Source organism: Opisthocomus hoazin, chromosome W, assembly GCF_030867145.1.
Source record: "Opisthocomus hoazin isolate bOpiHoa1 chromosome W, bOpiHoa1.hap1, whole genome shotgun sequence".
NCBI lineage: Eukaryota > Metazoa > Chordata > Aves > Opisthocomiformes > Opisthocomidae > Opisthocomus > Opisthocomus hoazin.
The window spans coordinates 29,707,805-29,732,134 of record NC_134453.1 but is presented as its reverse complement, the minus strand read 5'-3'; the positions used below and the strand labels follow the sequence as shown (position 1 = coordinate 29,732,134).

At 43.1% G+C, this 24,330-nt stretch overlaps 1 protein-coding gene across 16 annotated transcripts in view; it reads right to left on the bottom strand.

Annotated features, from left to right (window-relative positions):
* Positions 1-22,040, bottom strand: part of LOC142365701 (AN1-type zinc finger protein 5-like) — a 51,312-nt gene extending 29,272 nt beyond the window's left edge. For 6 of the 16 annotated variants that reach the window (XM_075446759.1, XM_075446756.1, XM_075446761.1 and 3 more), the window contains exons 1-3: positions 13,943-16,586; positions 13,424-13,535; positions 12,522-12,619 (exon numbers count right to left, since the gene is read on the bottom strand). In XM_075446759.1, coding sequence (XP_075302874.1) covers positions 12,522-12,619; positions 13,424-13,535; positions 13,943-14,138 — 406 coding nt within the window. In that variant the 5' untranslated portion in view covers positions 14,139-16,586. Of the gene's footprint in view, positions 1-10,262; positions 10,698-12,521; positions 12,620-13,423; positions 13,536-13,936; positions 16,589-21,453 lie in introns of those variants that run through there. The other 10 variants (XR_012766570.1, XM_075446753.1, XM_075446752.1 and 7 more) reach the window with 8 other exon arrangements.
* Between the last annotated feature and the right edge of the window lie 2,290 nt (positions 22,041-24,330).

Here is a 24,330-nt window from a genome sequence, read left to right as displayed (position 1 = left end):
GCTTGGTTGTTGATTTGTTTCGAGAAAAGTAGAACAGAGTTTGCTACTCGATCACAGAACAAGCACAGTACCTAAGCATGAAGAACCTTAACATACATACAAACAGGCTGTTCAGTTTGATTTGTGAAGAAATTTACACTTAAGTATTTAGCATGACTTCTGCTCTATAACCTTTCTATACAAGGAAAACTTCTATTTAAGGCCATTTCAGGATTATTCTAAGTGATCTAGAAAGAAAGCTGGTATGTGTCTAACACAGCAAGGATAAGAATTCATCTGATGCCTTCAGATTCTGTATGTGTGCAAACAAACAGACCACGTCTTTAACATCACAGGCTGTAAGTTTTGTCTCTGTAAAATAGAGTTAAAAAGCAAAGATTGTAACAAAGCTCTACTTTTGGATCCAGATTATACCTCTCTGTTGGGGTCAATGTAGCTTGAGAATTAGCACGACTAGGCTGCTTAAGCAAAACAGTGTGATTTAACAGGCTTGCTGGAAAAGACAGCTAAGAATAGCCATTGAGAAAGTTCTGATAGCACACATGGTGTGGGTTAGCAAAATAAGACGTGTTCAAGGACGTGGAGGCAGTCTGTTGCTATTAGCGTTAGTGCATAGTTGCCAATTATAAGGGAATGTGGGGCGTGTGAACAGTGTGTGATTTATGTCTGTAGCCTATCCGATGTAAGCGTAATCGTGTGTACAGATATGGTAAATGTATATAACCGCACAAGCGGGAGAATAAAGTGTTCCGACTGTGTATCTTAGCAATGCGTGTGAGAGTCGTTCCTGTCCTTTCACGGATGCTGAGACCTGGCATTTTGGTGACCCTACGGATTTATTATCGCAGCCAGAAAAAAAAAAAGGCACGGGACTGCCAGCTGGTGAGGTAAGCCGGGCTGCCCGAGAAAGGCAGGAGCGGATCCGCGGCACGCTGGGGGGGGCATGAACATCGGCAGTATGGGTTCCACTGTATCAGCATCGGAAAACACAGCGCTGAAAAGCCTGTTGGAATTGGCAGATCGAGCCGACGCTAAGTTAACTAAAGGAGACATATCGGGACTATTATTATGATGCCGCCGCCGAAAGCTGATAACAATGGATCAGCTGTTCGATCCAGATGCATGGCATAGAGTTGGGATGGACTTGTGGGACTCTGTGCAGGTCGGAAACAAAGAGGCACGGCAATTAGCCCCTGTTTTCCGAACTGTTAAAAATACGATTGCCAATATGAAGCACGATGCTACTGTGGCTGCAGCCGCCGCGAGAGCTGTTTCTGCAATCAGTCAACCCACAGGAGAGTGTCAAGATCCCTGTACGGCGCCACCCACAGCCCCACCACTGCCGGAGAATGTGCCGCTCCCGGACTCCGATTCTCAAGAAATGGATACTGACTTGCCCGAAGGAGCAACATCGCTATCATACCCAAAGATTCATAAAAGTGAACCTATGGACACATTGAGAAAGCAACAGGATCAAATGACAAAGCTGCTGGACGAGATGCAACGACTAGATGAAGGATCACGTAACGCCACGATTAAACAGGCATATCGAAAGGCTCACCAAGCCATAACGGACGGTTTGCGAGCGGTCGAGCAGCAGATATGTGGGGAGTCGGACAGGATGGGGGAGGTGATTTCAGGGGGGTCAGATAATGGAAGCATTAACAAAAGCTCACCGCCAGAGCATTTGCAGCGGCGCTGGGTTAGGCTCTTGTTGGAAGATGGGGAAATGAGCTTAGCTGACGCTGATCACTATTTATGCAGTAAATACGGTAAGGGGGTGGGGGATGACGAACGTGAGGCGTGGAAGAGGGGCGTGAAGTGGAGAGAGCAAGGAGGGGGGGCATCCGGTGTTCAAAAGCCTGATTGCGCGCACGGTGGGTGTGGTTTGCAGGGACCCGGCGGTACAGAGGGGGGTGGTGTGGCCGCTGGAGGTCGGAGTGGAGACGGGACGCCCCCGATACGTGACCCTAATTTTAATATGGGACAACGATGGAGGGGGGTAATAGAAAATGCTGTAATTGAAGGACAAATGCTACCAAACAGTTTAACAGCATTCCCGGTGTTTACGCAGGGGAATCAACGGATATGGGCTCCTTTTGACTGGAAAACAGTGAGTCAGATACAAAAAACCGTAATGAACTATGGTTTGGATAACAAGCAAGTTATGACGCTGGTTACCACCTGTTTCAAAAATCACATATTAGTGCCAGCTGATGCCCGAGCATTGTTAGAATTGGTGTTGCCCCCCACTGCCTTTATGTTGTGGAAGGATAAGTGGCGGGATAAATGTGAGGTTGCAATGACGCAAAACCTTCAGCTAGGTGCTGATGATCCTTTACGTGTAGTTACACTGGACCAACTCATGGGTACTGGTGCTTTCCGTGACGGGGCGGCTCAAGCAGCGCTACACCCTCCAATATTGCAACAGTCACAGAGCTTAGCCCTGGCCGCTTTAACTGAGTTACCACAGATTGGGAAGCCTGTATTACCTTATACGCAGATTCGTCAGGGTCCTGATGAGCCGTACATGCACTCTATAGACCGATTAAAGGAAGCATTAGATGCGGCACCAAATCTGCCAAGTGAACCAAAAGGTGCAGTAGGAAAGGATTTAGCTTTTCAAAATGCCAGCACTCAATGTCAACAGATAATTGCATCCCTGCCTAGTGGGTCTACCCTTAGTCGGTACGTGGAGGCTTGTTCCCGATTACCTCGCTTAGCGGAGGAAAGAGAGAAGGCCAGAATACATGCGGCTGCTATGGCCACTGTTTTACGACCTGCCATGCAAACGGGGAAACGGCATCGAGGTGTTAAAGCAAAAACTGGTTGTTTTATTTGCGGAGAGGAAGACCATTACAAAAGAAACTGTCCTCAGATCAAGAAGCAAAAGGTGGTGGCTGACGAATTTGTAGGGACATGCCATAGATGTGACAAGTTCGGGCATAAAGCAGCTCAATGCAGGTCGCAGTTTAAGAAGGATGGTACCCCCTTGTCGGGAAACAGGCAGAGCAGCGCCAGGATGGGGGGGCGCGAGGACAAGAAAGTTCCCCACAGCTATGGCTGTCTCGACCAGTTCCGAGCCGCCACAAGCGGCTCCGCAGGAGTTGATCTGGCCGTGGGACAAGACATCACTATAGAAGATGATAAGGTGCATGTCGTTCCCTCGGTAGCCACAGGACCTTTAGGTCATGGGCTGAGTGCATTGTTGGTGGGGCGATCCTCGGCATCTAGTCAGGGAATTTTTGTCCTACCAGGGGTAATTGATGCAGATTTCACAGGCCCAATAGGGATTATGTTAAAGGTATTCACGCCACCATTAACCATCAAACGAGGCAGCAAGGTTGCCCAACTGATTCCTTTTATTGCTCAGGTCCCCCTAACTGACCCTAACTATAGGGGAAGTGACACCTTTGGCTCAAGTGGACCCCCTTGGTGGCATTCGTACAACCTCTTTCCACAGAACAGCCCATAAGAAAGATCACTATTAAAGGACCGAACGGCATTGTACTAAAAGACCAGAAAATGTTGTTAGACTCCGGAGTGGATGTTACTATAATCCCGAGGGCCCAATGGCCAGAGTCATGGCCATTCACGGTAGTGTCGGGCATGGTGACAGGAATCGGTGGTGCAGCAGCGACACAAATGAGTACTGAGTTCATTACCTTTGTAGACCAAGATGATAAGTTGCTGGCACAAGCACGCCCTTATGTCTTGAATACTACTATTTGTCTATTAGGCAGAGACGTATTATCACAATGGGGTTGTGTCATTCAGATGCCTTTTTGACAGCGGCCATTGAAGCGAGCGCATCCAGGCCTACACTGAAGCTCACGTGGTTGACAAAAAAGCCGATCTGGGTGGACCAATGGCCTCTGTCTACTGAAAAGCTCGCTCATCTCCAAGAATTGGTGGATGAACAAGTGAAGTTGGGGCACTTGGTCCCGTCCACTAGTCCTTGGAATACTCCTGTGTTTACCATTCAGAAAAAGTCCGGAAAATGGAGACTCTTACAAGACCTAAGAGCAACCACTGTGCGGACCAACTAGTGACAGCCACTCCCGTACAACTGTCCACGAGCTTTGATGCTGCACGAGCAGCGCATGATTTTTTCCATCAGTCTGCGGCGGCGCTGAAACGACAGTTTTCATTATCTAAAGCAGATGCGCGTGCTATTGTTGCAGCCTGCCCTGACTGTGCGAGACTCACTCCTATACAGGATGGTGGTGTAAATCCTCAAGCTCTACAGCCCAGACAACTTTGGCAAACCTATGTGACTGAGTTCCCCCAGTTTGGGCATTTGAAGTACATTCATGTCTCTGTTGATACATGTTCGACTGCCATCTGGGCAACAGCAGCTACTTCTACCAATGCCAAAGCAACCCAACGACATTGGGCGCAAGCCTTTGCTGTGTTGGGAGTACCTGAACAAATTAAAACTGATAACGGCCCAGCCTACAGGTCTCAGGTGGTGGCCCGTTTCCTTCAGCGGTGGGGTGTTAAGCATGTACGGGGCATCCCATGCAACTCCACCGGTCAAGCTATTGTTGAGTGTTCCCATCACTTACTAAAAGATCATTTAAATATTTTAAAAAAGGGGGGAGAGCGGTCCCCGATAGACTGTCTACACAAAACCCTTTTTGTCCTGAATTGGTTGAATGTTAGAGGAGGTCATAGTGACCCCCCAGTTGTTCGGCACAGGGGAACAAACAAAAATGTCTATGACAATGATGTGGTGTTAGTAACGGTATTCCGCCCGGACAAAGGGGTTTGGGAAGGTCCAGTACGACTACTCACTTGGGGGAGGGGATATGCTTGCATTTCTACAGATAATGGACAGACGGAGTGGGTGCTGGCAAAGTGGATCAAACCCATCTTGAATGAACATGGAAGAAGAAGGGGAGGCGATAAAAAGACAGTGGGCCCGGTTAACAAAGATGCTACATCCTAACGATATATAGCTGTTATCTGTACTATCTGACGAGTGTCAATATGAGTGCCTGCTTTCTAGGGCTCCGGGGTTAAGTTTTGGAGAGTGAATTATCTTGCTCCTTTCTGGTAGTAGACTTTGGGTACCCAGGTAGGACCCTGCTCTTGAACATCAATGGTCCCAGGGATCACAATACCTCCAGCCAGCACCGAGGGATTCTCGAGGAGAACCTCTGATCACTGGACCAAAAAGTTCTGAGCAGGGACTATTAATAAGACAAAGGCATTCTTCCAGTATCACTTTTGTTGCCTGCCTGCTGTCTGTTCATAAGTCTTTGTAATATTTGGATTTATGTTGAAAACTTGGTGTGCCTGCATGTGTGTCTGTGTGCGTGTGGTCGCGACCATGATTGTATGATTTTATGTGTTTGTTGTCATAGTGTTTGTATTTCTCTGTTCTGATGGATTTATTTGGGTTTTGTGATCTAATGGATTTGTCTAGACTAAGTAACTGCCTATGCATCTTCCGGTTTGGTAAGTTTTCCGGGTTCTGCCTTTAGACTATTGTATCTGCATTCTGATTTATTGGGGCTGCGGAAGTATTTGATGCAGCAGAAAACAGATGGGGAATTTCTGGCTGGTTAATGTCACTAATCAAAATGTTATTGCTTATTGTTGTAATGATTATGGCAGTGATTATGTTAGTCCCATGTATAATATGCATAACACAAGAGGCACTAGAGGTAACTGTGAAGAAAATTTTTGTGATGCAACTAACACAAATTGAGCAAATGTTTTTAAGGTAATGATAAGATAGCTTAGCCTTTTTGAAAAGAAAAAGGGGGAGATGTTGGGGTCGATGTAGCTTGAGAATTAGCACGACTAGGCTGCTTAAGCAAAACAGTGTGATTTAACAGGCTTGCTGGAAAAGACAGCTAAGAATAGCCATTGAGAAAGTTCTGATAGCGCACATGGTGTGGGTTAGCAAAACAAGATGTGTTCAAGGACGTGGATGCAGTCTGTTGCTATTAGCATTAGTGCATAGTTGCCAATTATAAGGGAATGTGGGGTGTGTGAACAGTGTGTGATTTATGTCTGTAGCCTATCCAATGTAAGCGTAATCATGTGTACAGATATGGTAAATGTATATAACCGCACAAGCGGGAGAATAAAGTGTTCCGACTGTGTATCTTAGCAATGCGTGTGAGAGTCGTTCCCGTCCTTTCACGGATGCTGAGACCCGGCACCTCTCCATTAAATTCAGGCTTTGTTTCATTGGGAAAGTTTTTAAACTCACAGCATCAAGCAAGTAGAAGTATTTTATTTTCAAACTTATTTTGCATTCTCAAAAATGTTCTTTTTCTTGCAGTTTTAATGAAGACTAATCACTGTATGGGTTACCTAACCTGAAAGTTCACTTGGCTATGCATACAGAAATACTCAAGATAAGCCACATTTTTTGACCATCGGGTAAACCCCCAGTGGAGACGCAGAAGTGACATGAAAAGAGTTTTCAAATAAATAATTTGTTTTAAATCCCCCATTCTCATTTCTGCTTAAAATATGATCTTTGATAACGTATTTTTGGAAAACTGTTTCCATCAAACATATACACCAACCTGTAGAAATTTTGGAATCTTGTTTCCAGTTGTATTAAAATATTAGAAACAGCATAGCAATGCTATCATAGCTCTTCTCAGCTTCTCACTCTGCACAACAGAGCATTACAGTAACATATGTACTGATCACTGTAGCAGAGCTATCCTTTTTATAGGTAGCTCAAAAATCCTCTTCTCAGCTCTACATTTTACTGTACAGAAATGTCCTGCAGTAATTGCTAATATTTAGATGTAATTATAATAAACTGTTTCCATTGCATATGACACCAAGTTGAGTGGTGCAGCTGACACACCAGAACGACAGGATACCATCCAGAGGGACCTGGACAGGCTGGAGAGGTGAGCCTGTGCAAACCTCATGAGGTTCAACAAGGCCAAGTGCAAGGTCCTGCACCGGGGTCGGTGCAACCCCCGCTATCGATACAGGCTAGGGGATGAAGGGATTGAGAGCAGCCCTGCCAAGAAGGACTTCGGGGTACTGGTCGATGAAAAGCTGGACATGAGCCACCAATGTGCGCTCACAGCCCAGAAGGCCAACCATATCCTGGGCTGCATCAAGAGAAGAGTGGCCAGCAGGTCGAGGGAGGTGATTCTGCCCCTCTGCTCTGCTCTCGTGATACCCCACCTGGAGTACGGCGACCAGCTCTGGAGCCCTCAGCACAAGAAGGACATGGACCTGTTGGAGCGGGTCCAGAGGAGGGTCACAAAGACGATCCGAGGGCTGGAGCACCTCTCCTATGAGGAAAGGCTGAGAGAGTTGGGGCTGTTCAGCCTGGAGAAGAGAAGGCTGCGGGAAGACCTTATAACAGCCTTTCAGTATCTGAAAGGGGCCTATAGGAAAGACGGGGAAAATATTTTCAGCAGGGCTTGCTGCGATAGGACAAGGAGTAAGGGCTTTAAACTAAGGGAGGGCAGATTTAGACTGGATATAAGGAAGAAATTTTTTACCATGAGGGTGGTGAAACACTGGAACAGAATGCCCAGAGAGGTAGTGGAGGCCCCATCCCTAGAAACATTCAAGGCCAGGTTGGACAGGGCTCTGAGCAACCTGGTCCACTTGAATATATCCCTGCTCACTGCAAGGGGCTTGGGCTAGATGACCTCTAAAGGTCCCTTTCAACCCAAAGCATTCTATGATGGGATTGAGATTTTTAGTTTTGTCTTTGTTTCTTACCATCCTCCTCTATTTTTTTAATTGGCAATAAATTACTTTTCCCCCAGTTGAGTCTCTTTTGCCTGTGACTCTAATTGGTAATCGATCTCCCTGTCCTTATCTCGACCCATGAGCTTTTCCATCTTATTTTCTTCCCCTGTCCTGCTGAGGAGTGAGAGAACAGCTGGGTGGGCATCTAGCAGTCAGCCAAGGTCAACCCGCTACACCTCCCCCTATTTAAAGCAACCAGAAAGGGCTACCAAAGTAATACCAAGAAGGTTTTTAGAAGTTTCCTCTATACCCAAACAAAGTATCCAAAATAGGACCCTAGCAGTTTAACAGACTGCGTTGACTTCCACAGTACTAGGAAGCAGTAAGCATGCTAGCGAAGAGTGAAATGCTTGAGAGCATAAAAAAAAAAATGTTTTAAGCATTCTAAGTACTTTTACATGAAGATAATCCCCAACTCACACCATGGAAGGACTAGGAAAATTAAAGCAGAAGGAGGAATAAAAGTAACAGGCAAAGAGCACTCAAAAGTCATCAGAAAGACATACTGCACTTCTGCAGTACCAGAACTGAAAACTATACTACAGATTACATAATCCTTACGCTGCACATTAATGCAACTGACTTGTATATAAAGTTTGAGTCATTGAAAATAAGATGGACAGTATTTATTATGCTTTATCAAGCTTGAGAATAAATATTTTATTCTTCAGAAACTGCAATTGCTAGGCTGATCTAGGTGCCCATGATAAAAAGCTAAAGAATAAACTGCATTTTTAATTTGACGCCAAAGAACTGGGATAAAACTATTCTGCAGCATGTAACTAATCTCCCACATGCCCAACTCTAACAGGCACACTGAATATTTTTACTCTTACATCAGTATAACAGATACCCCTGTTTAAGTATCACACTGAAATAAGGTTTAATTTGGTTACCATCAAGATTTGATGTCTGTTGCACATCTCAAAAAGATACAATAGCATCCTATCAGCAACAAGCACAGGACCAGCAGTTGGGTCCTCATTTCCCCCCCCCCCCCCCCCCCCCCGAGGTAGACAACTTCAAGACTTAGAAGAGATTATTAGTTCCATTTCAGAACTGTTTCAGTCAGGGACATCTACTCAAGCTACAGCAGACATGGGAAATGGGAAGATAATTTTGAACACAAGACAAAGTTGATATATCTGATGATTTTATCGACAGCCAAGAAGGAACTGTCTACAGATAACACCCACAGTTAAATGCTATAGCCATGTTGAAAACAAATCACAATCAGTTATTAAAATAAGAACCAAGCAATATAATCTATTTATCATCTTGAACCTTCAATATCTCATAAGACAGCTGTCTATTCAGCATCTTACTCAGAATATTATCTGCAACACACACTGTATATATCATAGCTACTGGTTTTATCTGTAAGTGAGGGCAACCCATAACAGGGGCTCAACCTGCATGTAGGACAGCTGTGGCATTTAACATTAAAATAATTCATCATATTGGCTTGGTACAGAGCCAAAAGACAAGTGAGCTAACCATCATCTCATCAATTTCATTAAATGTCAACTTTCAGGAATGGAAAGGTTAACCTACAGTGTGGATGGAATAAGGCTGTAAGTTAACAATATTTGGGGAAGACTTTTTAACCCTTATTTTACACAAGACCATATGCATTTCAAGTTCCACTTTCTTTACAGGCAGAACTATTCCACAGCTGTGGCTTCAGAGTGATAGCTCACCACACTGCTCCCTAAATCAAAGCTATTACTGGGTTAAGAACAATAAAGTTTTATATGCATGCTGATACTAATTAAGCCTGGAAACACTGACAGACCTGACGGGAGATTCATTCAGAAAGCAAATAATGCCAGAAATATGCTATGACTTCATACAATATGATTATTTAAACATACTTGTTTTCAGAACAGTTTGGTTTTAGTGCTCAATATGTAAGTCAGCTCTCTTGTATGGATCTTTTATTGCCACTTAAAAACCTGCTAAAACAAAACAGGTTTCTTAAAGGCCTCTACTATGCCTCACCAACTTGGTAATGGTATTGCTCTGATGTAATAATCAACAAAAGGAAAGTAAAGGAGTTCAATAAGGTTTTTTGCATTTAGTTCCTGTAACCACAAATATGAACAGTATCTCTAGAATGCTTCAGGTATATTCTGACTTTGGTCAAGACTGGAAGCATATCAAAAGCCTATAAAATGCATGATATAACTAATGCCCAGTTATGAGTTGGAGTTTTGATATAAAGGTCTTCACTGACTTGTGAACAGTTCATCAGATAAGCAACTGGACTGAACACGTCACAACTCAATTACAAAACTACAACAAGCAAGAAAGTTGAACTAAGAAATTACAAGTTACAACAAAATATAGCATGTTAAACATCTGAATTACAACCAACTAGGCCAGTTACATCTGTCATGCCTTTCTTCCTTCAAATGCTAACATATGATTAATTGCCTTCAGACCTGATTTGTTCTGAATGAGAATCCAGGTTACAACCTCAACCTGGGAAAAACAAAAGACAAAACAAGCCTGTTAAGCTTCATTTTTGTCAACTTCAGAGCCTTCTAGAATCAGATGCTTAAATCCCAACAGCAAGAAAGTATACTTTCAGTCCACAGACTTAAAGACAATTGCCCAGACCTAACTATTTAGAACTTTCTGGCTTGCAGAAGAGAATGAGCCTTCATAACATTGCAGACATAAAAAGAGGCCTACTTTGCTTGAAGGCTACATTGTTTGTTCCTGACCTACCATCTGATAGACAGTTATGAAATTCAATTGCCAGGGTTAGACTACAGATAAAACTAAACAGTCTTTTCATTAGCAACATTATGACAGGCATTATCTTAGAGAATTACATCTCACAGAAAGTATTATCTTTGTTGTTATGAGGCGACATGAATTATCTACTCTGCTATCATTTCAGCTCCTCCTCAAGAGAGACCAGCACATATTGGATGCTGCTGGAAAAGCAAAAGAAAAAAAATAAATATGGAACTAGCCCAAACACAAAAGGAATTTATAAAAAGTTGAGGCCAGCTTTTCTTGACTGCAAGACACAGGATCAATATACTAGTGAATACAGCAAACAACTGGTATATCTTAAATGTTCAATAACCCCTTTGAAATCTAAGAACAGTATATAAGGACATGTATAAGGACACTGTTCTGTGCTGTCTAAAATCTGCCCCCAACCTGATGAACTTCTACTTTTAGAACAGCTGAAGACTGTTTCAAGAATTTATGGATTAAGGAAGACAATTTTGTTACAGAACCTTTTTTCCAAACATTTAAATTCCATGGTAGTTTTCCCAATGATCTCTACACAAGCTTTAACAGAGCTTTGACTGGTTTCAATTGAGTTTCAAGCTGCAAGATTGTCTTGAGTTGCTTTTAGGAATTTTTTTCACCTATTCTAATCAATTAAGAGTGCTGTGTGACGCTATTATTTAGTTGCCTTATTATTAGAAAATGGATATTGAGTCAGAAACAGAAGATTGCCCTTTACGGTTGACAAAATGACAAACCCCTATTGGCAGTTTTAGTAAGATAAAATTCAGCTATTACTTGACCACTTCTACCATTTTATGTATTTCTTTCCTGCCTGTCACTTTTTCAGGTAGCAATTCATAACAAGACAATATGGATTTATTAATATTGTAACAAAGTATAAAATTTTAAGTTACATACAATAAACCTCTTTAGATAATAAGTTGCAGGAAGCTGAAACATGTAAAAATCTCCTCAATCTGTACGTAACAAAAAATGAATATAGTAAAAGCAATTGTAATTTAGTTCGTGTCAAAATTTTAACTTAACATGACCTAATTAAAATAGTAAAAACCTCTTTACAAACACCAAGCAATTAACCATCAGCTCTAACAGCAGTCTTATTGACAAAGATGCTGAGTGGTACCTGTCGGAATTTTCAACTCAGATTTCTCAAAACAAAAAAATCAGTTTATCTTCAGTTGTAGTGAACAGATTTTCCTATTAAATAACAGCTTTTAATGGTTTAAGACTGTTTCAGAACTTTTAAAGTTAACAAGTGTTAATACCTATAGATATCAAACAAGTACATTAAGACACCTATTTGAATAAACTGCTATATAATAAAATATTAATTCAATCACTCACTAGTAGGTATGGAAGCAGTCCCTCCCACCAAGAAATACTTTACACTCCAAAGTTTAAATACTACAGCTACAGCCTTCCTGAACAGGAGTAAAACTTTTAAATTTAACATTCTCGCTAAGCAATTAATGCCATAAGTATTCTATATCCACAGAACAATGTTTTGGTTAGATCTACTGATTACTCAATTAGTCCAAGAATCTTTAGTAGTCTTCGTTAGTATTTTAAATCAAGTATTCCCTTCTCCCCCACTTTCATCCTTCTGTAGATTATTAAGAACACTGTTCTTCAAATGCAACAAAGCATTTTGATTGCCACAAGTCAGCAGGATTTTAAACAGAAATCAATGCTGCCTTCAAAATTGAACATCTGGCACCCAGACACAATTTAAGTACCTCATTTTTAAAAATGAAGGTTTGATAGCCAAAATGCTCCTCAAGTGTCAAATTATGTACTAGAATTGAACATGTGTCTGAAAACTATATTCTGGAACTAATAATTTTTCTTGATTCTGAGGGTACTAATACTCAAGAAGCATCTATAACAGTTCCTCAAGACCATCACCACAAAGGGATATGTCTACTTAAGAGAAAGTAAATAAATTGTCAGCTTCTGTTAAGTCAGTTGTACCCAGTGTTACTCTGCAAACATACCTGGCTCAGTCTCTGTTTTCAGTGATACTTTTTCCTCTCTTGAAATGCTCATTTCTGTCATTTGCTGCATTACAGGCAAAGCGGCAACAGGCACATTTCTGTTTACATACAGTGAAATGGGTAATTACATTAGTTTTGAGTTCATAATAACAGCTTAAACCGTCAAAATTCATCAACAGACTACCTGATCAGTTATTATTGATACACATTCCTGACCTGTACTTCTGTCTCTCTTCCCTAGAAGAAACTAGGCAATCTGTATCAAATATTTCCCCAGATGAACCAGAAACGTCCTTGTAAATGCAGTAGTCCAACACCAACCACTAATTAGTTCTCACTTACAAAGATTCATAAAGCACTGTCATGTGCACTGTCCCTTTTTCCTCTGCAGAAACTCACTGTAAATTGGGCAAGGTTACTGCAATGTTACTTTAACTTGCTATAGACTCACAGTTCATTCAAACCTCAAAATAACACCTTCATCTAGTGAAGGGTCTAAAGAACAAGTCTTATGAGGAGAGGGTGAGGGAGCTGGGATTGTTTAGTCTGGAGAAAAAGAAGCTTATCACTTTCTATAACTACCTGAAAGGAGGTTGTACAAGGTGGGTGTCGGTATCTTTTCCCATATAACAAGTGATAGTACGAGAGGAAACGGCCTCAAGTTGCACCAGGGGAGGTTTAGATTGGATATTAGGAAAAATTTATTCACCAAAAGGTTTGTCAAGCATTGGAAGAGGCTGCCCAGGGAAGTGGTTGAGTCACCATTCCTGGAGATATTTAAAAGACGTGTAGATGTGGTGCTTCGGGACATGGCTTAGTGGTGGACTTGGCAGTGTTAAGTTTACGGTTGGACTTGATGATTTTAAGGGTCTTCTCCAATCTAAATGATTCTATAATCTTACCTTGATTTTTCAGATGTGCTAATAGCAGTACCTTCACAGTTGCTTAAGCTAGTATCTGCTCGCTGTACAGATGCAGAGTCTGAGGTAGGACTGTTTGAACCACTAGCTGTCCCTGTATAACACAAATTTGAGAAGTTACTTATAAGCAAAGTATAGAATACATGTTAGTCAAGTAGTTTTGCATAGTTATGAACCATTTCCAAGCATTCCTTATTCTACTGCATCTTCTTAAAGATAGACAATATTGTTAATGACCAAAATACAGGGACTGTATAAGAACACACTTATAGCAGAATGTAAGTAGAAATGCAAATTAAGGCTCAGCACCAGATGGGCCAGAATATATTACACAAAAACCCATTTTTATTTTTTAGTGTGATTTAAATTATTATTCCCTTTGACGTTCATAGTTGTCACATGCAGCTATCAAAAGATGCCTGAAATACATTCTGCAATTCCTCTCACCACCTATATATTATATTTTCAAGACACACACACAAAAAAAACTCAAACCTTTACCCATTGGGCTGATTCTACCACTATTCTGCTGTCGCTGAAGATGCTCTTTGTAGCAAACAGAACACATCCCATTTGTCCTAGGATTTCCATAAAATCCACATCCTGTACTACACAGCATGGGCCCTGGGGTCTGGTTTGTCTCCTGAGCCATTTCAATGCTGTAAATAAAATCAAGATCTGCATTAGAAACTGACATTTCACCAATATCGATTACAGGGTTATAGAATTACAGTAGGTCTGCTTACCTTGCCCACAAAAAAGTGACATCAGCATTTTTAAAGATGGCTATATAGCTGTTAATATATAACTCAATACTTCAACTATATTGATAAGTAACATCATTATGAACCTCAGAGAGGTAAAAAGGGTTATCATAGTGTAGTGGGTTGACCCTAGCTGGATGCCAGATGCCCACCAAAGCCACTCTATCACTGCCCCTCCTCAACTGGACACAGGGAGAAAAATACAATGAAAGCCTTCAGGTACAACATGATTTGGCCAATCACTACTTAACACACAGACACACTACTATTTTGAAAAGCAACTATAATTCTATGGTGTTGTCATCCATCTGCTTCTTTCTTGATCTAGGTATCCCTGGAGTCGGTCTTGCTACAGTTATTTATCTATGATGCCAGATAATGGGAGGGTTTCACAGAGGTGTTTGGAGGGGCTAAGATGCTGGCATTCTCTCGGTAGTCCAGAGGTGTACTTTCTTCTTTGTGGATGGCTTTAAGATTATGAGAAACAAAAGGTCCCTATCTTCAAGGTGGGGGCTGTCCTTCTCCTTGCAGTGAGCTGGGGCCCTTCAGTTATGCTGACTTAACCATGTTTATGCAATATACAATGTAAAATATAGATCTCTTAAAAAGCTAATACAATTTCATGCTATTAGGAAAGTTCATACAATTTCATACTATAAAGTCTAATTGGTACAATCATTAGGGAATGTGATTTTCCTAACAAAGCTCTTCCTGTTGCTCTTGGCATTCCTTGCAAGTCTCAACACCAACTGAGCTAAATCTTTCCTGATACCATCCCTATATGCCTGGGCAATGTTTCTCAATTCCACGTCTGTAGCCTATCTCTGCTTTCATGCTCTGCATGCTGCCTTTATGTGTTGGAGCTCCATTGTTCATGCCCTATACTTCTGCAGTGATTTCTGCCCTTCAGCACAGTATAATTCCATTTACATGCAAGTTTTATCTGTCTCTGATAGAAGCTTTTGGGTCTCAGGAGATATCCCTCTGACAAACAAGGAAAGAGATCAGCTCTAGAAGGCATGTCAAGCAAAATGAGTTTTTTTCTAATAATTTCAGTGGTGTACTTCCTGTAAAGCCATACCTTTCATTTATAGCTGTTTCATTCAGATTAAATCATTTAAAAAGGCCCATAAATAAATGCCCCAATATACTGTAGCCTCAGAAAATCAACAGAATATGAGAGAAACTGCATTTAAGCGAAGTTTAATTATCTAGACCATTTATCTAAAGCAGCTTTGAATTTTACAGATCCTCTGTTCCTAAGATACATGTATTCATGTAGCATGTGTCCTCGGTCCAGCTGGGATAGGGTTAATTTTCACAAGAAGCTGGTTGGGTTGACTGTGACTAATGACAATTAAATCCAACTCAAGGAATCAGAAAAAAGGGAAGGCACTGCCATGTGCTCAAAGAATGGTACTTTCCAGTCGCCTTTCACACACACACACCCCCCCCAGGACACCGGAACAAAAAAGACCAGGAGGCTGTCAGGATAAGGAGTAAAGAAAAAAAAAAAACAAAAAAACAAACAGAAGATGCCAAGCCGGAAATAGGGGTTACGGTCAGTTCATCACACATTGTCTCTGCCACTCCTTCCTCCTCACACTTGCTGTCTTTCACGCATGTCTGTTAGCGTCCCCGAGTGGTCGTCAGGGGGTCTTCAGATGAAGGCTTGTATTCTTCATCACAGTGTCTGCTGGTTGACCTTTGTTTCTGCGCAAACTCAGTTCTAAGATGACGTATACCGTGTCCTTCCAGGTTGTTTTCCTCTGGTCTTGTTGCCCTCTTGGTGCCTCTTTATCTCTGTAGCTTGGTGCATCTGCCCTCCCAAGGCCGAGCTGTCTAAATAACGTTATTTAGGAGTCTATCTTAGAGCTTTCTTGTCCCCCCCAAAACAGCAAGTCAAGTTTGTCTAAGTAGCATTATTTAGGAGCCTCTTTATCTTAGAGCTTTCCTGTCTCCTCAAAAGAGCAAGGATCTACTTTAGTTTCATTACAATCACTCTAGTAAGTGAAAATTTTACATTTATACGTATCGCACTCTTCCCCTGCTCCAGCGTGGGGTCCCTCCCACAGGAGACAGTCCTCCACAAACTTCTCTAAAGTGAGTCCTTCCCACGGGCTACAGTTCTTCACTAAACTGCTCCAGCGTGGGTCCCCCACGGGGTCACAAGTCCTGCCAGCAAACCTGCTCCAGCACGGGCTCTTCACAGCATCACAACCTCCTTCGGACACATCCACCTGCTCCACCATGGACCTCCATGAACTGCAGGGGGACAGCCTGCCTCACCATGGTCTTCACCACGGGCTGCAGGGGAATCTCTGCTGCGGTGCCTGGAGCACCTCCTCCCCCTCCTCCTTCACTGACCTTGGTGTCTGCAGAGTTGTTTCTCTCACATATTCTCACTCCTCTCTTCTGGCTGCTGTTGCACAGGTTTCCCCCCCCCCCCCCCCCCCCCCCTTTTAAATATGTTATCACAGAGGCTCTAACACCATTGCTGATTGGCTCGGCCTTGGCCAGTGGCAGATCCATCTTGGAGCCATCTGGCATTGGCTCTATCGGACATAGGGGAAGCTTCTAGCAGCTGCTCACAGAAGCCACCCCTGTAGCCCCTCCTGCTACCAAAACCTTGCTACACAAACCCAATACACGTGGTAATACTGAAATAATATACTTCTCAGACACTGACCTGTGTGTGCAAATTACAACCAAATTGAATTCATCGGCCAATAAAAACTTTATTACCAACCTCTGAGCACTTACAGGATAGAAAAAACACACAGCTAGATGGGTAGAATAATCAAGACCAAGTTTGGGTCTACTAAACAATTCTGGTAATTCACATAGCTCAAAAAAAAAAAAACAACACACCACTCCACTTTTTTCAGTAGTGTCGATCTTGCATCATTCTGATGCTAATCTCATTATTAGCAGCTCGTACTTTCACAACACATTTTTAAACAGAACAAAAATCTCTGAAGTATGGGCAACAGTCATTTTAAAACTGTATTTTATATCTTTAGGAGAAGTTCCCACAACAAGATCTTTAACTCTGCTTAAATTACAGCCCAATACTGAATATTAACTGACGACAACATGCATACACCAGGCCCTCAAAACAGATGATCAAAAAGCATTTGATATAAGCTTAGACCAGATCTTACTCTTCCAAGAAAACTAAAATTTAGACTGCATTTCCAAAAAGCCAGTTTAATCTTTCATCTTAAAGACTAGGCAGACTTTTGTACCTCGCAAAGGTAGATAACGCTAACCCTCATCTCTGCCATCAACTGCAAAAGTTAGGAATAAAAATACTTCACCTTCACTGGTAGTTAACCTCTGCAAAACAAGGCTAGTAGAAAAACTAACATAGTAACCAAATCTTTAGTTCCCAATAGCAATAAAACTGGAATATAGTAACCAAGCGATCTATTACAAATTGAGGACACATAATAATATTGCGCTTGTCCTCCAAAAATTTACATTTAGTGGAAGTACTACCTACGGCACTTGGACACATTTTAGTGAAAACTCTAGATTACTGCCTTCCTCTTTAATGGCAGCCACAATAAGGGATATTTGTCTGCTGATGCTCATAAGAACTCAAACATACCAAATGCTAACTCTAACTCTAGTGTATAAAGAAATACTTTTTATAACTTAAAAAAAGCCACATTACAAGCTGCAACCATACATCTCAACAGTATGACAACTGTAATTGACAGCAGCATTTGTCTAGTTAATCTAAACTTCTGGGATCAACAGAAATCAATAGCAGCAGAAGAGAGTAAAATTCATCTGCCTGTCTGCTGGTGATCACAGAACTTCAACAATTTATACCTTTGTTTCAGTACTACAAAGCAAACTCACACTTATTCTGATATACCTCTCAATAGATTGCAGTTTTACAGCCATACACCAGTCAGTGGCCGCAACAGAAAATCTCAGACCTAAAAAAAAAATTAAAAAAATATTCTCACCTTTATTATAGCTCTATGTTATTATAATACAAATAAAGACTGTACTTCTGCCCTTATGCAGGTACGCTCAAAGTGCTGTCACATACACTGTCATCATCAATCTCAATTGACTTGCTCTGCTTTCAAATTAGCATGTTTCACCACTTACTAAGTTTAGCTTTAGGTATTAATGCTGATATTAACATTACAAACAAGAGTCTTCATGGCTCCTTCGTCAGCACAATCTTTCCCTACTTGAAATACACGCTCCTAATTGAAAGATCAAGTTGTTATCCAACACCTAAGAAATTGTGCTTTTTCACACTCTTTAAGGTCCAGGTATCACCTGACTAGGTTATAATACACTTTCCAAAACTTAATCTACTAACCAGAACACTGAAATATGCCATTTAATCTTTTGAACCAACAGTGAAAGTGAAGTTTTCAGAAGAGACGGGTTACAGACAGACTTCTCCAATTTTTCCCATGAGCTTTTCTACTAAGATCAGTAACTAGCTAAGGCCTTACAAATCCAGTTCTATTTCCCTGGAAAACTCGCTAATACCATCACGTATCTGCTTTCCTGAACTTTTCTCAAACTTGGGTCACATGAGTGAGCATATTAGCTTCCACCTGTCACAAGGCTGCAGTGTGACAGGCTAAGCTAAAGGCTCGGACACAAAACCTTGTCAACAGGGGCCTCCGAAATCAGCTTCTATTTATATCTCTGAAGGCTGCCAACTCCAACAACCCACAGAACTGAAGCGGCCAAGCATACACTCACTTTAAGAAGAAAATATAAGATTTGATTAACACAACTACAACTTCTTTTCTAGAGGAAAAGGGAATGCAGACACTTAAATTCAGTCAAGAAAATGCAGCATCATGAGGTAGTCATCTCAAACAGACATTTTAATCTCTATTTCATAGCAAGAACAGAAAACAACTGGCTACGATCAGACACCTAAGAGATGATTACTCTCTCATGGCCTTACAAATAAAATTCCCCAACCTTTTGGTTGGGTGGTTACAACCAAACCTTTGCAAAAAATATAAAGATCTCTTCTACCCCCAAAAAGAGAAAGTCTTAACCCTCAGAGATGTCCCAGTTTAACCCTGACCTCCCAATACAAAAAGGAGCTATTTTATTCAGCGCGTTAACTCAAACAGTAATTTACATCACTGACCTTCACAGTTACTGGCAAATTTATCCAGCTAAACTAAAAGGGGAACATAAACACTTTATTATTATTAAAGTTAACAAAGTCCCATAACTAAGACTTTTTTTAGTTCCAAGTTACAACTAAGCTGAGGCATAATCAACTTTAATAATCGCAGATATTTAGATTATTATCTACCTGGACTTCAGCAGGGCCTTTGGTATTGTTTCCCACAGCATTCTACTAGAGAAGCTAGCAACTCATGGCTTAGACAGGTGCACTCTTTGCTGGGTAAAAAAAATGGCTGGATGGCCGAGCGCAGAAAGTGGTGGTGAATGGAGTTAAATCCAGCTGTAGGCCAGTCACAAGTGGTGTTCCCCAGGGCTCAGTTTTGGGGCCAGTCTTGTTTAATATCTTTATCAATAATCTGGATGAGGGGATTGAGTGCTCCCTCAGGAAGTTTGCAGAAGACACCAAGTTGGGCGGGAGTGTTGATCTGCTGGAGGGTAGGAAGGCTCTGCAGAGGGATCTGGACAGGCTGCATCGATGGGCCGAGGTCAGTCATAGGAGGTTCAACAAGGCCAAGTGCCGGGTCCTGCACTTGGGGCACAACAACCCCATGCAATGCTACAGGCTTGGGGAAGAGTGGCTGGAAAGCTGCCCGGAGGAAAAGGACCTGGGGTTACTGGTCAACAATCGGCTGAACGTGAGCCAGCAGTGTGCCCAGGTGGCCAAGAAGGCCAATGGCATCCTGGCTTGTATCAGGAATAGTGTGCCCATCAGGTGTAGGGAGGTGATCGTACCCCTGTATTCGGCACTGGTGAGGCCTCACCTGGAGTACTGTGTTCAGTTTTGGGCCCCTCACTACAAGAAGGACATTGAGGTGCTGGAGTATGTCCAAGGAAGAGCAACGAGGCTGGTGAAGGGCCTGGAGAACAAGTCTTATGAGGAGCGACTGAGGGAACTGGGGCTGTTTAGTCTGGAGAAGAGGAGGCTGAGGGGGGACCTTATTGCTCTCTACAACTACCTGAAAGGCGGTTGTAGTGAGGCAGGTGTTGGTCTCTTCTCTCAGGTAACTAGCGACAGGACGAGAGGAAATGGCCTCAAGTTGCATCAGGGGAGGTTTAGGTTGGATATTAGGAAAAAGTTCTTTACTGAAAGAGTGGTCAGGTATTGGAACAGGCTGCTCAGGGAAGTGGTGGAGTCCCCATCCCTGGAGGTGTTCAAAAAACATGTAGACATGGCACTTCAGGACATGGTTTAGTAGGCATGGTGGTGATGGGTTGACAGTTGGACTTGATAATCTTAGAGGTCTTTTCCAACCTTAATGATTCTATGATTATTTGAATGATCAATATAACTAAACTTTCTTGCACACCAAGTGCACTTCCAAGAAACTGCAACTGAATCCTAACAGTTATGCACTGCACGAAGCGCATAATAAATGCACTTAAAGTTATCCTAATACTTAATTTAATACAAGGAAGGGAATACAAACTAATTTTAAATTAATAATAAAACCTTGGAATTGAGTCAGTGATGGGGCTAAACTGACTGGTTAAATACTTATTTATCTGAATATCCTCAGCTACAAAATGGACCACAAACACCCTCCCCCCCCCCCCCCCCCCCCCGGACACCGGAACACAAAAAGACCCGGAGGCTGCCGGGATAAGGAGCAAAGAAAAAAAAATAGAAGGGGATGCCAAGCCGGAAATGTGGAGTCCGGGGCGCTCCCCTCCGCACCGGGGCCTCTCAGAAACCCCTGAATCATGTTCGGCACCGGCTGCCGCGCGGCTCCCCTCACCCCCCACCGCCCCTCTCCCAACGAGAACAGAGGAAGCCTCGTTGTCTCGCTTTCCTTTGTCTGCTCACTAAGGGGGGAGTGGGGTGTGCGCCAGCCCGGCCTGCGGCCTCCCTCCGTAGCACCCGCCGCGTCAGTGAGAAGGAGACCGCCGGGGGAGACGAGAGACGTCCTGCCACCCCTCGCCTCGCAGAAGGCAGCAGAAACGCCGCGGAAAGGCCCAAGCGCCCCCCGCGCCGCTCCTCTGCGCGCACCGCCACCGCGCTAACAGCTCTCAGCAACGGAGCCCGCATCCACCCCCAGCCGCCCCTCAGCGCCCGCGTACCTGCTCCTGGGGAAGGCAGGGGGAGGGCAGAGCGAGAAACCCCACGGCCGATATCGGAGACGCTGCAGGTGACTCCAGACCGTTTCTGGGAGAGTAGAGGGCAAGAGGGCGTAGGGCACGAAGCTAGCGGCGCCACCACCGCTTCCCTTCTGCGGCAGCAGCGCAGAACGAGACGCGCGACGCGCAGGAGAAGGACGAAAGGAAGGCGCAAGAAAGAGAAAGAGCTGAGGAAGAAGGGTGGAGGGAGGAAGGAAGGACCCGAACCCGCCGGTCCACCCGCGTCAGCTCCACTTCCTCCTGGCTGCTGCTGAGGCCTGCACGTCCGCGCGCTCCCAGACGGAGGCGGTTAGGGAGAGGGAAGAGAGAACGAGGCACACGCGAGGTGTCTCACGGTACCGCCGCTATCGCAAGCAGAGTTACCAACCTCCCCCTCCCCGAGACTGGGGACTATACAGGAATGGACAGAGACTCCGCACGTAGTCAGAGAACCTCGTCTGCCCTCCAGGGGAGCGGGGAAGCGGAAGGAGCCGTGTCCAGAGCAGTGACGATTGTCTCGCGCGGCTTCACCCCGCCCACACGAATGGGACGGGGCTACGTGCAAGGAGATAGAGGAAATAAAGCCTTTCCCGATCTACTTGTCTTAATTACAGACACCTCCGCCCCTAGTTAACTGTTCCATTTAAACTTGCACGTGCAACGGTGTCACAGGCGAATTAAGAGAAGTCATCGCGTGGGGTTAACTAAAAGGGTTTTATTAACGATTAAACGGTGATCAAATGATAGTTAATTGATAATTGAATTAAAATTGAATGGTAATCAAATGGTGATTAAGCAATAATCGAATGGTAATTAAACAGTGATTTGACAATTATTTAAATTATGAATTAAACAATAATTTAGACAGTGGTTATGTCACCGAAATCCAGAGTAAGACTTCTTAACACCAATGTAGCAGCATTAAAAAACAGGCATTCTTTATTACGGCACCGGATGCACAGGGCATCGCTCCGCCTAACGTGCATACTGTATGTTGTCTCACCCCAAGCTTATAGCACCCTGTTACGTACATGTGCATTAAGTTTCCTGGAATGTTCATACATATTTATTCTCTTTCCTGGACCTAATTATCATATTTGCATAGTCATTGCGCATGCGGCCTGGATCTCTGTGGGGCTTCCATGGGGTCCTCAATGGTCTCTGGTGGTCCCTGGTGGCTGTAGAAGTGGTACTTCCTAGTGTCCTTTCCATGAATTCTGAGTCTTTCTGATTCCAAGATCCGGTAGGAAAAACCTAACAGTACAATGTATACTGTTAAGCAGGTATTCTTTATTGCGGCGCTGGGCACACGGGGGATTTCTCCTCCAAACGTGCGCGCCAGACACCCTGTTGCTTCAGGTTAAATACAATCACACATGTAAATATTCATTATATTTCTAGGAACTAATTAGCATATGTAAATATCTTTCACGCATGTCTGTTAGTATCTTTGGGTGGTCTTCGGGGGTCCCAAGATGAAGGCCCATCCTCTGCATCACGCTGTTCACTGATTGACATTTGTTTCTGCGCAAACTCAGTTCTAGGATCACGTATATCGTGTCCTTCAGGTTGTTTGGCTCTAGTCTTGTTGCTCTCTTGGTGCCTCCTTATCTCGGTAGCTTGGTGCATTTGTCCTCCCAAGGCCAAGCTGTCTGGAGCAGAATTATTTAGGAGTCTCTTTTATCCCACAATTATCCCAATTATTTGCTGAGAACCAAGACCACTTTTGTTTCACTTAATTATTTTGTCTAATGACTAAGTGATAGCTTGTGCCCATGTCCTTCCACTACATTCCTTAATGAGAAAACAGGGATTAGTGTAACAGTTACATCGTTAGATCACTATGCATGCAGAAATACAAGTTACAGTACTGAAGACTACTAAAAACTAGAAAATATTAAGGCTTTTTGTTATAGTTTCACATTTCTTACAATCCCCTCTATCATTTCCTTCCATATATGGTCGTGAGTTGGCTCACTGAGCAGTTTGTGCATTTCTCAGGTTCCTTATGTTGGTGTCTGCTGGTTTATCTGCACTTCTTTAGGATGCGCTTGTTACATGTCCTTTGGTGCATTCTTGCCTGAGGCCTCTAATAGTCAGTCCTTTGTTTTCTGCTTAATCTTCGTGAAGTTCCCCACCACTCCCACACACCACGTACCCCCCCTGTACACCACATCATGTACCCTATTTCACAACAGTTAGACAATGATTTAGACAGTGGTCAAACACTCTAATATCTATCATTACACTTCTAATAATTAAGCTATAGCTGGATATATAAATGTTACCAGCATACAATATACTTTTAGGCCTAACATAAAATGTTGCTTACCTCATAGATGTCAGATGCCTGGTAAGGGGATGGGGTGTCTGTCAACCTCGTGGAATAACCTTAAGAGGCATCCCTGCTCAAAGGGGAGATCACCACTGCACAGCCTGCTGCCATACAGGGGAGCTCAATGGGCTTGGAGGGCTACAAATATTTATAGCATATTTGGTGTATGTGCAGGAGTGCAGCTGTAGCAGTTTTAGTCTTGTCTAGTCCTAGCTTGGGCTGGTACTGTTGGCTCGTGATAAGACACGACCTGGATTCCTTAGTTCCTGAGAAGATATGGCCTAGCACAATTCTCAAGGTTTGCACGTCAAGGATGATTTCAGTCAGGCCTACTTGTTGGTGATGCCTGAACCAAAGTACTGTTCACTCAGAGTGGGTGCATCCATCACAAGGAGCCATTTGTGTTTTTTTTAACCTTGCACTCCCTTTTTAGCTATCTTCTGGATTCATTGGCTACTGTCTACTTACACTTTTATACCTAAACAGCTATTAAGGCACTAGTTGGC